General features: G+C 26.5%; 4 protein-coding genes and 1 long non-coding RNA gene across 7 annotated transcripts; 2 read left to right on the top strand and 3 right to left on the bottom strand.

Moving 5' to 3' along the window:
• Positions 1-230: 230 nt before the first annotated feature.
• LOC117208278 lies at positions 231-1659 on the bottom strand. Of its 2 annotated transcripts, none has more exons than XM_033449323.1 (6): positions 1466-1659; positions 1269-1381; positions 1041-1158; positions 853-934; positions 582-765; positions 231-497 (listed from the first exon to the last, which is right to left on the bottom strand). In XM_033449323.1, the coding sequence occupies exons 3-6, from the start codon at positions 1107-1109 to the stop codon at positions 284-286; spliced, it is 549 nt and encodes a 182-aa protein (XP_033305214.1). In that variant the 5' UTR covers positions 1110-1158; positions 1269-1381; positions 1466-1659; the 3' UTR covers positions 231-283. The 2 variants fall into 2 exon arrangements, with proteins under 2 accessions (XP_033305214.1, XP_033305213.1); XM_033449322.1 differs by having other exon boundaries at positions 235-497; positions 582-768; positions 1466-1643.
• Positions 1556-6053, top strand: LOC117208275 (dynein intermediate chain 2, ciliary). The gene is made up of 15 exons (XM_033449318.1): positions 1556-1639; positions 2267-2364; positions 2453-2560; positions 2652-2853; positions 2936-3040; positions 3178-3299; positions 3367-3450; positions 3523-3709; positions 3786-3947; positions 4007-4150; positions 4228-4334; positions 4445-4622; positions 4697-4928; positions 5003-5236; positions 5331-6053. Exons 2-15 carry the CDS (start codon positions 2299-2301, stop codon positions 5506-5508), a joined length of 2109 nt encoding a protein of 702 aa, XP_033305209.1. The 5' UTR covers positions 1556-1639; positions 2267-2298; the 3' UTR covers positions 5509-6053.
• An 820-nt stretch (positions 6054-6873) lies between these two features.
• LOC117208276 (fukutin-related protein) lies at positions 6874-9187 on the bottom strand. Its single transcript, XM_033449319.1, has 3 exons — positions 8571-9187; positions 8224-8481; positions 6874-8038 (listed from the first exon to the last, which is right to left on the bottom strand). The coding sequence occupies exons 1-3, from the start codon at positions 9036-9038 to the stop codon at positions 7256-7258; spliced, it is 1509 nt and encodes a 502-aa protein (XP_033305210.1). The 5' UTR covers positions 9039-9187; the 3' UTR covers positions 6874-7255.
• A 274-nt stretch (positions 9188-9461) lies between these two features.
• On the top strand, positions 9462-12627 carry LOC117208277 (N(G),N(G)-dimethylarginine dimethylaminohydrolase 1). Of its 2 annotated transcripts, XM_033449320.1 has the most exons (6): positions 9462-9829; positions 10157-10259; positions 10334-10431; positions 11118-11174; positions 11971-12066; positions 12162-12627. In XM_033449320.1, the coding sequence occupies exons 1-6, from the start codon at positions 9572-9574 to the stop codon at positions 12414-12416; spliced, it is 867 nt and encodes a 288-aa protein (XP_033305211.1). In that variant the 5' UTR covers positions 9462-9571; the 3' UTR covers positions 12417-12627. The 2 variants fall into 2 exon arrangements, with proteins under 2 accessions (XP_033305211.1, XP_033305212.1); XM_033449321.1 differs by lacking the exon at positions 11118-11174.
• On the bottom strand, positions 9717-11497 carry LOC117208279. The gene is made up of 3 exons (XR_004487656.1): positions 11098-11497; positions 10297-10423; positions 9717-9820 (listed from the first exon to the last, which is right to left on the bottom strand). It is a non-coding gene; the product is annotated as an uncharacterized LOC117208279 (long non-coding RNA).
• Positions 12628-13365: the final 738 nt, after the last annotated feature.

Raw genomic sequence — 13365 nt, 5'->3', positions numbered from 1 at the left:
TTTTGAACATCATTTAATCATCAAACATCATTATAATTAAATGTAAAATACAACTTTCATACATTATTCTTAATATTTATCATTTTATGGAAGATATTGAGACAATTATACATTTTAATAGATCTAACTTATAAATATTTGATATATTTAGTTTTCATTCGATATATATATAAAATCTTTCATATTACATAATTACATAAAACTTTGAGAGATTAAATTAATATTTAATAATGCATAAAAAATAATCTGTAACATATTCAAGATATATGTACATAACAATGAATTATAATATGTGGCACTGACAATGAAAGCAATCACCAGTACATCTATAAGATTTCATAAATTTGAGCTCCGGAGATGGTTGTGCAGGTCCTAAATTTAAAGAATCTTCACTTTCTTCACTCATTTCTTCAATGCTAAATGTATCAGTTAGATCTTGCTTATGCTTGGAGGAATCTTTCGATTTAGTTGTTGGAAAAAGAGTCATTTCTCCTTCACTAAAAATATATAAAGATACATAACTATACTACATTTACTATACTAAGAATTACTACATATATAATATATATATTATTAACTACCTTTCACTATCACTATGCCAATATTCAACAAGAGGAAGATGTTCTTTATTCTTATTTGGTACAGGAAGTCTTTGAATAGAAATCAGACCAGCAGCACTACTACCACTCCCGCATCCCTTATCATATTTTGGCAACTTCACATAATCTGAATTACGCTGAATACGTTTAGCTTGTTCAATTCGTGCTTCTGCCCAAAACAGATAACATATAAAGGAAATTGTAAATATTGTGATATTTGTAATTTATAAAACAACAATTAACAATTCAATACCAAGCTTTCTTTGCAATTGTTTAGTAGTAGAATTATGCTGTGATGTCTGTGTCTGATTGCTGCTACAACTGCTATCGCTTCCCTAAAATAAAAAGAAATAAAGCAACGTGTCTCTTTCATTGTTATCTCTATTTACTTATTTTAATTTTAATTTATAAAATGGATAATATTATGGATCATATATTTACCAAGAAAAGTCTTTCATCTTCTGTATGACTAGTGGTTTTTGGATCACTGTCAATCCCACTATCTTCCATCACAAAATAAAAATGTATTGTAAACTAAAGATTAAATCTCTCAATTCATCTGAAATGAAGGTAAGACATTTTTAAATTTCCAATTACACAAAATTTTCATACACATAATCACATGTATAAATATAACAACATTTTTTAAAATAACTAATAAAATAATACCTCTTGTCACTTAAATATTCAATAACAATGCACACATTCCACCTTTAATTTATGTACTGTCATCTTTTATATACAAGTACTTTGAACAAGTACTTAAAAAATAATAATTTATTCTGAAATATAATACAATTTACATGTAATGCACATTCTATGTAAAACCATGCTTAATGAAAGATAATCTGAAAATTGTTACTCACAAGTATTTGCAAGCTATTCTGACTTATCTAGTAGGAAGCATGCTTACATTATCATGGTATGCTCCATTATTGATTTTCTTTCTCTATATAACCACACACAATATGTTAAAAATATTGCCCTTATTTAAAAGATGATCTTATATGTTTAAATGTATACTTTACCTCTATCTAAATGTATATAAATTTACAATTAAATATATTTGAGCACAGTATATTATATTCCTTTATTTATGCATATATTCAGCACTATAATATAATTTTAAATTTTTAATATATAAACCACCGAATATTTAAATTTTCAGAGCTTTAAAATTTGTATCCTGGCGTAACTTAAATAAATTATTATATTGTATGACAGAATTATTAACTTAAAACAGATAATATTTAAATGTTATGATAGTATAACAAGTTTCCTAGGAAACCAAAACTTATTTCTATGTATTTATTGAGAAAAATAAGAGATATAAAGAACTTCAGTTTAGTTTTTATTTAGTTTTTTAATATATGTTTACTATAGTAGAACAGTTTTCTATTCATCTAGTACAAAAGCCAATTTAGTTAATACAAATATACAAACGAAATTCCATATCTTTTCATAAACTGAAAAATTTAATATTATTATTTTAAATTGTAAGAGTTTGAATAAATATTATTCAATAATATAATATTAAAATTACATTATTGTTAGAAAGAAAACGAAAAATTAAAAAATTAAGAATAAAAATATACATAGAGAGAGAAAATAATAACTTTTATATAATAATAAACATAAACACTAATTTACAATATTTCTCTATGTAGTTGGATACTAAGTAAGTTCTAATCCAAGAATCATGCGTCCATCACTAGTAAAGAGAACACTTTCTAAAGTCGCAGAGGTATCAAAAGAACCAGCAAGAGTTAGTATTTCACACATTTTATTTAATTTAATACAATTTCAGACTCATTTAATAAAGAATTAATAACTATTTTTTTATTTATGTTTAGCATATAAGCTTCTTGAAGAGCCGTGTGGATCTAGGTGGTGGTGATATGGATTGGTTACGAGGAAAAGTTTTCTTAAAACCAGAAGATCAACTAGTATTATCAGATGCAGTATGTGCACCTTTTCATTATTGAAACATCATACATTCCAACTACGAGTTTTTAAGAAAGTTTGTAACTAATTCAAAAAATAAAACTTTAGGAATTACAAGAAGAGATTGCAAGAGTTCTGACTATACATAACACAAGAGTTCCAGATTCTTTAGTTGAGTGGTCATGGAAATTAAAAAGTTTCATATTATTACCTCCTCCACCACATTTAATAACTGTTCTAAGTGTTCCTGGATCACTATTGCATAAAGATTCTGAAGAAGCTAGAATACAATTGGCAGGAGGACTTGTTGGTAAAATTCCATAAATACAAATATAAGAATTTTACAATTAATTTAATATTTTATTAGGTAACATTTAAATATATCATTGTAGTGGATACTCCTTTTGAAGAAGCCATATTACATGATGATGAGGAAGAAAGAGAAGAAGAAGAGGAAGAAGATGAAGAAGAAGGAGTAGATGTTGAAGAGCAAGAAGGTAAGATGATTAATTATAATAATAGAGAAAGTTACAAAAATCTCTTCAAATATTTATTTTTGATAAAAGTGAAAAATAATTAAAAAATTTCTGTGTTCAAAATTCAAAATTTTGAAAAAATATTGAAAATCGTGAAGAACATGAACCTGAACCTGACCATGAAGATGATCATGAAGAAGAAAGAGTAAAACCAAAAAAAATACCAAATCAATTTAACTTTTGTGAAAGAGCTGCTTTAACTTATACCAATCCTATGCGAGTAAGTATAGAACAGTTTAGATTTTATAGACTAAGATCTATTTAATTATTTTTATATTAATTTATAGGAAATGAGTACCCAAACAATACCACCTCCAACAGAGACATTTAATACCCATGTTTTTCAATGGACAATTTTTGATGAATATCAGGTATGTATTTTATTTTGAATTAAATCATTCAGAATTATATGAATTAGAAAGATGAACGAATATATATCTTAGGAAGATTTTGCTCAACAACAACGTGAAAGAGAAAGAGAAAGAAGAATTCCATTTCTACAACTGAAGAAGGAGGATATGAAGAAAAAAGCTCAAACTGAATCCACAGCATTAACATGTAGAATGTTACAAGCTGCAAAAACATTGGAACGAATGGTAAATCAAAATATTTTTGATGAAATAGCACAAGGTTAATATTTTAATTCAGTGACTCCCCAAAAAATTTATACTTTATTTAGAGAAATATTTAACATAAATATTATTAGATTACAGATATTGGGATGATCCGAGTGATGAATTTAAAGTTGGAGAAGGTTCATTACTACCTTTATGGAAATTTCATTATGAAAAAACCAAGAAACATGATGTTACAGATTTATGCTTCAATAGTAGATATTATGATTTATTTGCAGTTTCATATGGGACAAGTTAGTAAAAAATATAAAAATTCGGTTATATACAAATGCTTATATACAAAATATTTCAGTGTCATTTAGTAATTCGATAATAGATGGAACAGTATGCTTATTTAGTTTAAAAAATCCATCATATCCAGAGTGGATCTGTCCAACAGAATCTCCCGTAATGTGTTTAGACTTCAGTGAACAACATCCACATCTTTTAGTTATTGGTAATAAAAACAAATATTATATAGTACATTTTCATTATAATATCATTACTATAATACTGTCTTTTTTAATGATAAAGGTACTATGGATGGTGCTGTTGCTGTTTATAATATTATGTTGCCACCTACAGTCCCTCAATATAGAAGCAATGATGTTGTTCAAAAACATGGAGGTATTGTGTGGGAGGTTTGTTGATTACAAATAAAAATATCTAAAATGCCTAACAACATCACTGTGTTAATTATTTCAAAATGTATTTATCATTAATACAATATTTATGATATATAATGTTCAAGGTACATTGGGCACCAGACACGGAAGAAGGTAATTTAGCATTCTACAGTGTTAGCATTGATGGAAAAGTAAACTACTGGATATTAAGTGAAAATAATCTTGGTTTGACAACTGTGATGACCCTTTTTCTGGACAGACCACCAATACCTGGACCAGATGGTACTATAATTACACTTAAGGGTGAGAATATTTTATACCATTAATATAATTTCTAAGATTAACAAGCTCCAATAAATATTAATAAAATTTACTAGGTTGTGGAACATGTCTAGCATTTCACCCTGCAGATCAAAATGTATTCTTGGTAGGAACAGAAGAAGGAACAATTTATAAGTGCAATACAGCATATAGTAGTGTTTATATGAGAACTTATAATGAAGCACACAATATGCCAGTCTACCGGATAGTATTTAATAAATTCAATTCCAGCATATTTGCAAGTTGTTCTGGTGATTGGAGAATAAAAATATGGGAAGATGATAGGATGTAAGTTTCAATTACATTCATAGTTTTCTTAAATTCTTAATTTTTTCTTATCTGTTAAGTATGCACTGTTTTAGGGAACCCTTATTTATGTTTGATCTTGGCGTTCCCATTGGAGATGTTCAATGGGCACCATATAGTTCAACAGTATTAGCTTGTGTTTCAAATGATGGGAAAGTTACAGTATTTGATTTGAATGTAAATAAATATCGACCAATATGTAGTCAACCAGTTGTTAGCAGAAAAAAATATAAACTAACTAGACTTGCATTTAACAATAAATTACCATTCATTATAGTGGGCGATGATAAGTATGTAATTATTTTATAGTTTTATTCAATAATATAATTGTATGTTTAATGAATAATGTTATAATACAATTCCATTTTCATGTCTCGTCAACAGAGGTACCATAAATACATTGAAATTGTCACCAAACCTTAGATTAAAAGTAAAACCAACTAAGAGGCAACTTCATTTGACAGATAGAGAATTAGAAATTATGAAATTAGAAAGATTATTAAGTTTTGTACGTGAACCAGCTATTTTACCACCACCAAAAGATATAAGGGTAGAAATCTAAGCCATACTTTTAATCACAAATATATTTGCATGTGCTTTTTTAAAATAAAATCTGTTTAGATATGAAAATTATATATTGCAGATAATAATGATAATCATCACTATTGTATAATACTATAATAAAAAATTATAATATTCTCTAATTTTTTGTAAACATCAACACTTTATTAACATTTGCTATAACAGAAAATACATATTAATATCTATGTCTTTATATGAAGAAATTGGCACTAAATTTAGAATGATTTACAAATTTAAACTTATCTATATAATTACTATAACATGTCTTCTAGACTAGAAGCGAATTATTAACGATTATGAAACTACTTTAATACATTCCTTTGTAAACAGAATTATTAATGTTTTTGCAATTCCATATATAACAGTACCACATAGTTTCATAATAAGTCTTTAAATACTTTTAAAGAATAAGTTAGTGATTTCAGAAATAGTTTACATTAATTATATACATATAATAATATTTGTTGTTACCTAAATTTGTATATGAAATTTAATATGTATTAAAAAAGGATAATAATTAAGAAAATATCAATGTAAATATCGAGGTACGTATTTAATAATAGCTAATATTATAAGAAAATGTGGTCCAAGTGAAATTGTAATATCCTTACAAAGAAAAATTTGATTAATGGTTTTAAAAAGTGTTTTAATTCAGTAAGTTTTAATTCAACAGTATGCACAATTTCCTATAAACTTAATACAAGCATTATTATTACACAAATCTTATTTTCTGATATTTCAAATGTATTAAGCACTGGCTATCACAGTGTCTGTTATCTTTAATTACCTTTTTAATATCAAAGAAATATTTATATATAAGTTGTTATATCAAATTAAATGTTATTGAACAAATTATTTTTTCGAAAGAAAAATGATGTATATGAAAAAATATTAACATTTATATAAAACAATTTAGGAACATATAATATTAAATAGAAATAATTTTAAAATAATATATAAAAATACTAAATAACATACAAAAATATTGGTTATAAATACAGTTAAAAATATAAAAAGTATATTATTCATTAAACTGAATAATTTTTATATCTTTGGCACATCTATTTGTTGTATAAAACGAAATCGAAATGAAACATTTAATACTATAATTAATACTGACAATGCATATGCAAGAAATTAAAATCATAATATCAACTTAGAAACTATATTTCTTTTACAAAAAAAAACATATTTTATAATTATCTAACCAACAAGTTTCATTACTATATTACATTCAAAACAATCTGAATCTTTCTTAGGAACTTGATATCATGATAATTTATTATTAATGAAACAAAAAAAAAGAAAATTTTTTTATCTCCAATACGCAATTATTTAAATACAATTAAAATTTAAGTACCTATATATTTATTATAAATGTTAGAAAATATATAACATCTACATTTTTAAGGACATTTTATAGAACCTTCTCTTTGTTCTCATACTAAATTTCTAGCCAAATTAGTAATAATTCTTATTCTAGCATAAAATCGCGTAACCTTATACAATATCGGAAAATAATATTTCTCATTCGAAAATGCTATAATGTATTCCCAATACAATTTTTTCATAGGATATACTAATTCGGATGATTAAAATTATGGAAAAAGATTGTAAAGCCTAAATATATTTGTAGATAAGATAATTATAGATTACATAATTTAAATTATGTATTTTGGAAAAATTTCTTTCCCAATTTCATATATGACATACTACAAGATTAACTTTTAATGAAGAAACTCTTGAAAAGAAATTTTACCAGGGAGTTCTGGATTTTCTATCACACCCCTGAAATATTTTAATTCTAAAAAATCCCTAATATTATTTGGGCATGGCACTTGTCTGCCAGCAAATTCGATACTTGACATTGGATGAAGAAATTGCTCTGGAAAATCTTTATTGTTTAAAAACCATGCATCTCTAAGCATAGACCCATTTTTTGCATAAAATGGAAGTATGTTTACAGTTAAATGGTTTACCTTTGAATACTGTACTTTAAAAAATTCACCTTCTATTGCCTTTTTCCAGACAAAACCATGATTGTCAACAACAGGTTTATCCATGGCTTGAATTAACCATGATGATCTCTCAAGATCATCACGATTTACTCCTATTTGTACTTCATGATCCCATGGTAAAATATCACCATTTCTCATAGCACCAAGTAAAGATCCACTTTCTAACCAATATCTGATACCAACTTCTTCTAATTTATCAAACACATGATGAGCAACTTTTCTCAATCCTGAGATGCAGCAAGGTGGAGTAAACCGATTTTGATAAAGATAAGATGGAATACCACTTATGACTGGTCCAAAACATCTACTACTTTCTCTAGAACAACCATACCATTCTATAGAATCGGAAGCTCTTGTAACCTTCTTAATTCCCAATTTTTCAAACATAGTTCGTTCACGATCTTGATGTAACTGTTGTACCTTCCATAAGAATTGCGTACCTTTATATAATGATTTTCCTTCGTTGAAATGATAATTTGACAACATATGAATCTGACAACATGTAATAAATCATTTACTTGAATAAATTTTGCTTATTATTAATATATTTTTATACATTAAATATCGTGGATCATAGTATTTGAATCATAAACTTAAACAAAGAAATAATAAGTAAAACCTTCAAATATACAAATAAAAACCTTTTCTTTGTTAAAAATTAAATATAAATTACAAACCTTTACACCTAATGCAGTTGTTTGAATATATAATGCATCCGTAAAAGGTAGTAAGAAAGGATCAGTTAATTTTCGTAATAATTTTGTCTCAAGCATTGTAGCATGTTTTCCATTTATTCCATCACATTCAGTGCCCATTGTGTACGAGAACTTCAGGCTCCATTCTTTTACTTTTAAATCTATATTGACACAATTTAAAGTTATGCTTCCTACTGGTACACCTACAGCACCTAATTTTGTAGTTTGTGATACAGTCTCCTGAAAAATATTTGATATAAGACAATTAAAAACAAGCGAATTATTGCCTTACAATAAAGTAATAATGTTATATATAACGTATTTCTTACTTCCATGCTTCGCTTGGTAGAAAGCCTACTACCATCAGGTAAAAATAAAACGTATTTTGTACGTATATAAAATAGTGGATTTCTTTCATCGTAAGATTTATTAAATTCCGGTTGCAAGTTTACTAGTTTAACATTTTGCATGCTTTCATTTGCAAAGTCCAATTCCAGTGGAGGATATGGTAATTCATTGCTTACTATTAAAATTGGTATAGTAGGAAAAAGACTTAACACAGACTCTACAGTGGAAGTTACATCATTTTCAAAGGTTTCAAATTGTCGTATAACCACAGTTACTAATCGAGCTAATCGCCGATGAAGTTTTTGCGGAGGATCAGGTGTTACGACGGTAGTTGGTGTCAACAATCGCAAAGTGTTTTGCGTTGAAAATAACCTCCATATTCTGTGCCACACAATAATATTAGCTAGTAGTGCAAGCACTAATAACGTTCTTACAAACTTAAAACGCATAATTATCACATATTTTGTGATATCATCGTAGATCAAATTTTTTTACTTCATCCTTATATTATCACACCTCCAAATTACGTTTAAATGTTTGACAAATCACAGTACCTCTGCATGTTTCAATTCACTTCTACTCAGCATTGCCAATCTATTATTTTCCGGATGCAACATAAAAATATAACAATTGAAATACTATTTATATTACATCATCATTTAATAAATATTTATTGTATTATTGTAAGATTTTTATATTTTTAACTAATTTTCCGTAATAAAAAACGAAAGTTTTAATCCAACATTTAAAAAATTCAAAATTACGCTACGATCTGGTGACATTACAAATGTAAATGTTTAGAATACTGTCTTGCTGTTGTTTTTACATAAACGTCAAAGTCTACATTTGTTGCAATCGGCGTTCCAATGAAATTGGTAGGAACGTAGAACTAGTTCTGTGATCATTGTATTATAATTTACGTAAACGAGAAGTAATAAAGTTCAGATAAACTTTGATACGGAAGCCTTTCTATCGAAGTACCATGCCTCTCCATCGCTATACTCATGCAGTTCTATGTAGAATTCCTCTTTCGCTTCGTACAAGAGGCGAGGTCACATTAGACGAAGCTAGAACTCAACATTTGGCACTCGCTCAGCTTCTACGAGAACTCGACATCGACGTTGTTGAAATGCCACCGGATGAAAATTCACCGCTCTGTGTTTTTGTCGAAGATATCGCAGTTGTGTGCAATGGTATTGCACTTATAGCACGGCCCAATGAACCATCGCGCCTAAAAGAGGTATATTTATAAAATCGCATAGTAATTAATAAATAGTTTCTAATTATATTATTGTTATTTTATATAAATAATGAAATTTCAGTCTATTATGCTATTGTATTATTTAAGAGAAAAGCTAAATCATTAAATATCATTTTAAGTATATATCAATATACTATATTGTATATCAAATTATAACATTAAATTAAAAATATGAATTGAACAATTATTTCGTGCATATTCGCATAAAAAGAATATAACTTCATTACATTGTTACATGTATTAACATTATTATTCTGTAATGTTTCCAGTATGTGAATAACTAAAATGATGATGATCTAATTCCAGATTGAGACAATTAGAGCTGTTTTAAAGAAGGAATTGGAAATTCCACTTATAGAAATAGCTGACAAAAATGCTCGTCTAGATGGAGGAGATGTTTTATTTACTGGTAAGTTTTGTTTTTAATATTAAGTTAATGAACTTACAACCAAATTATTAAACAGAAGTAACTGATTATTATAGGTCGTGAATTTTTTGTTGGATTGTCTCATTATACTAATGAAGCAGGTGCAAGAGCAGTTGCAGCAGCATTCCCAGAATATCCATGTGTACCTATTAAGGTTGGTTAATTATTAAAAGTTATGTTAGTAGTATCTAATATAATTTATATAGTCATCTGCTTTTTAATATATATTACACTAACATTTCAGTCCTCTATTTTATATAAATCTATATTTACTCTAAAAGTGTAAAATAATGCATGAATTATTTTGTTAAATATCTCTTGAAGTAAGAAGGAATTGATGTTGTTTGCATAATTGGATTTTATTTGATATTTTTCAACATTTTTATTTCATTATATAATCTGTGTCATCAATGAGTATCATGTGTTATAAAGAAATTAAAACATATATGTGTATTGTGATTGTTTTAGAAATATACTTTTGTATTATTAGTATCTATATCATGTAGTCTTTATTATATCTTGAAAGTTAGTTTAATGAAGTCATGTAATAATATATCATATGGGTAATTGTACTTTGGATTTTATATCCATATATTAAATTAATAATTATAGTCTATATTATTAGTTGCATATGAATTACCAAATAGTTTTGTTAGTAAATATTAAACTAAAAAATATTACTACTTATATTAAGAAAACTCGTTTAAAGCATACTACTTATATAATACATAACAAAATGCGCGTGAGACCACACACACTTACACATATAGGTTATAAAATATGATTGACCACAACAAAAGGTTAAGATCAAACAACTTACCATTCTGGTATTCATTTAAGGTGGGTGATGGTGGTGAAGAGGTGATAGTGGAGAGTCTTACCTCAGCCCCAATTCAGGTTTGGGTGTATTAGACTGACTCTCTTTTGCATATTATATTGAAAAAAGATTTCACGATTTAGAAACACAATTTTGCACGGTTCCAACAAATTTGTTTGTGAATATACTTTTTACAATTACCCATTACAGATTTTAAACAGAATGCTTTCAGAAATGGAGTTTTATATACATAGTATGTAAGTTATGGCTTATTGTAATTATGCACATGAAACACATACATACACTGATACACAAGATCATATTTCACTCTTGCATGTGATTAATGTTTGTATCTTTTTGCATAAATTTGTCATATTGCAGAACTTCATACTGTGCAACTTCAATCAATTTTATAAGTATATATAAAAAAAAATGTATGTAGAATATACAAAAATATTTTTGTTAAAAAGTATATTTTAATTTCTATAATTATAAAATTTTAATAATTGATTGAAGATACATTATTTGCTACTCTTATTATGCATATTAAACTCATAAATCAAAAATAGTAATTCCATCAATTTTACTTGGTTATTTTTCTTATGCAATGCTACAGAGGACTTACATATATGTATTCATTTTTCATTTTCTATTTTATGCATTGTGTTTATTATAAAAGCTAGCTGGTGAAAATGATGCTTAAATTATCTAAATATGTATCTATTTTGTTCTAACCTAAGTTATATCTGAAATAATATAAATATCATGAATATAAAAAAAAGGTTAATAATTTTATCATTATTACATTCATGATTACAATTCATGTATTGTTTGAGATTGAAAATACTTATATTTTTATTTAATTATTGTTTATAGGTTGCTGAATCCAAGCGTCTTAAAGGTTTAGTTACAATGGCTGGCCCTGATATTATTTGTGTAGGTGCTGGAAAAGAATCTCAAGAAGTCTTGAAGGTATTTATTTGTAATTCAAATATCATTACTTTTTACATTTGTCTATATCTTTTCAATTTGCCCATCTTTTACATAATATATTGTTTATAATGCAGAGAATTGAGAGGGAAGCAACTTATAGTTACCAAACATTAACTGTGCCTGAAGATGCTGCAGCGAATGTACTTTATGTTAATGGAACTCTAATTCATAGATCAGAAGATGAGATTCCACAATCAAGTAAAGTTTTTGCAGAAAAAATTGAGTTTCCAACCAGATCCTTACGTATGTCTGAATTAGCGAAGGTTAGTTCCGGTTTAACTTCTTGTTGTTTACTGGTGCGTAGACCCAGACATATTCGCAGTATTTAAGCTATGGAATGAAGACCAGAAACCTATGACAACCTAGCAAACGTGTTAAATTGCTAGGATCATATATTGATGTGAACCATAAAATCAAGAATTTAAATATTTCTAATAGGAAATATTACCGAAATGCTGTGCAAAAAACTATAATATTGACGTAGTACGTACGTCACTCCAAAACTCTAATAACTACTTTAATGAACAGAAAGATTATTTTGTAATTATTTTATAAAAAGATTATCTTAATATAAAAGAGATTTTATAATTAAGAAGATTAATATATTTGATTTTAACGTATTTACAGTAGAGATAATATATTGAGACTTTATTTACCTAATTTGTAGTTTTATATCACATGAAGTCATAATTTCTATCTTGCCATTTATATAATATTTATCTTTTTTTGATACGTTTCAATTTTATTATGACAGCATTTATAAATACATATTTTTTGTATTTTCGTGATTTCAAACCTATTTTATGATTGTTTTTTAGTTATTATATTTTATATTTTAATAATATATGATGAACTTTTACATACAATAAATTTAATATCAAAATATTATAGTAATTTAATTATATTGCACAAAATTTCTTTTTTATAAAGACCAAAAATATAAAAAAAAAATTGATCTATAGATTATACAAGTAAATCAAAATGAATTTTTAATTAAGCACAAAAAGAACAAAATCATAAAATAAAAATAAAAAACCTAATACCAATCTATGTCTTCGTCTTTTGATATTTTGTGTTATATTATTAAAAATCAGTTATTAGAATCATCAATCATCAGTATTCTAATACCTTTGAATGCATTTGCTACTAGTCTATTAAAAGTGTTCACTTAATGTTCACCTATTCAAATAGAGTTCTTCTATAATTCAATTATATACTACAGAGTTAATGATATATAAAAGCACTGATAGTTAAGAGTTAACATGCTGATTCACATTA

Source organism: Bombus bifarius, unplaced genomic scaffold (assembly GCF_011952205.1).
Source record: "Bombus bifarius isolate JDL3187 unplaced genomic scaffold, Bbif_JDL3187 scf7180000008058, whole genome shotgun sequence".
Lineage (NCBI taxonomy): Eukaryota > Metazoa > Arthropoda > Insecta > Hymenoptera > Apidae > Bombus > Bombus bifarius.
Note: the sequence above shows the minus strand (reverse complement) of the source record. Positions and strands in the feature narration are given on the sequence as shown.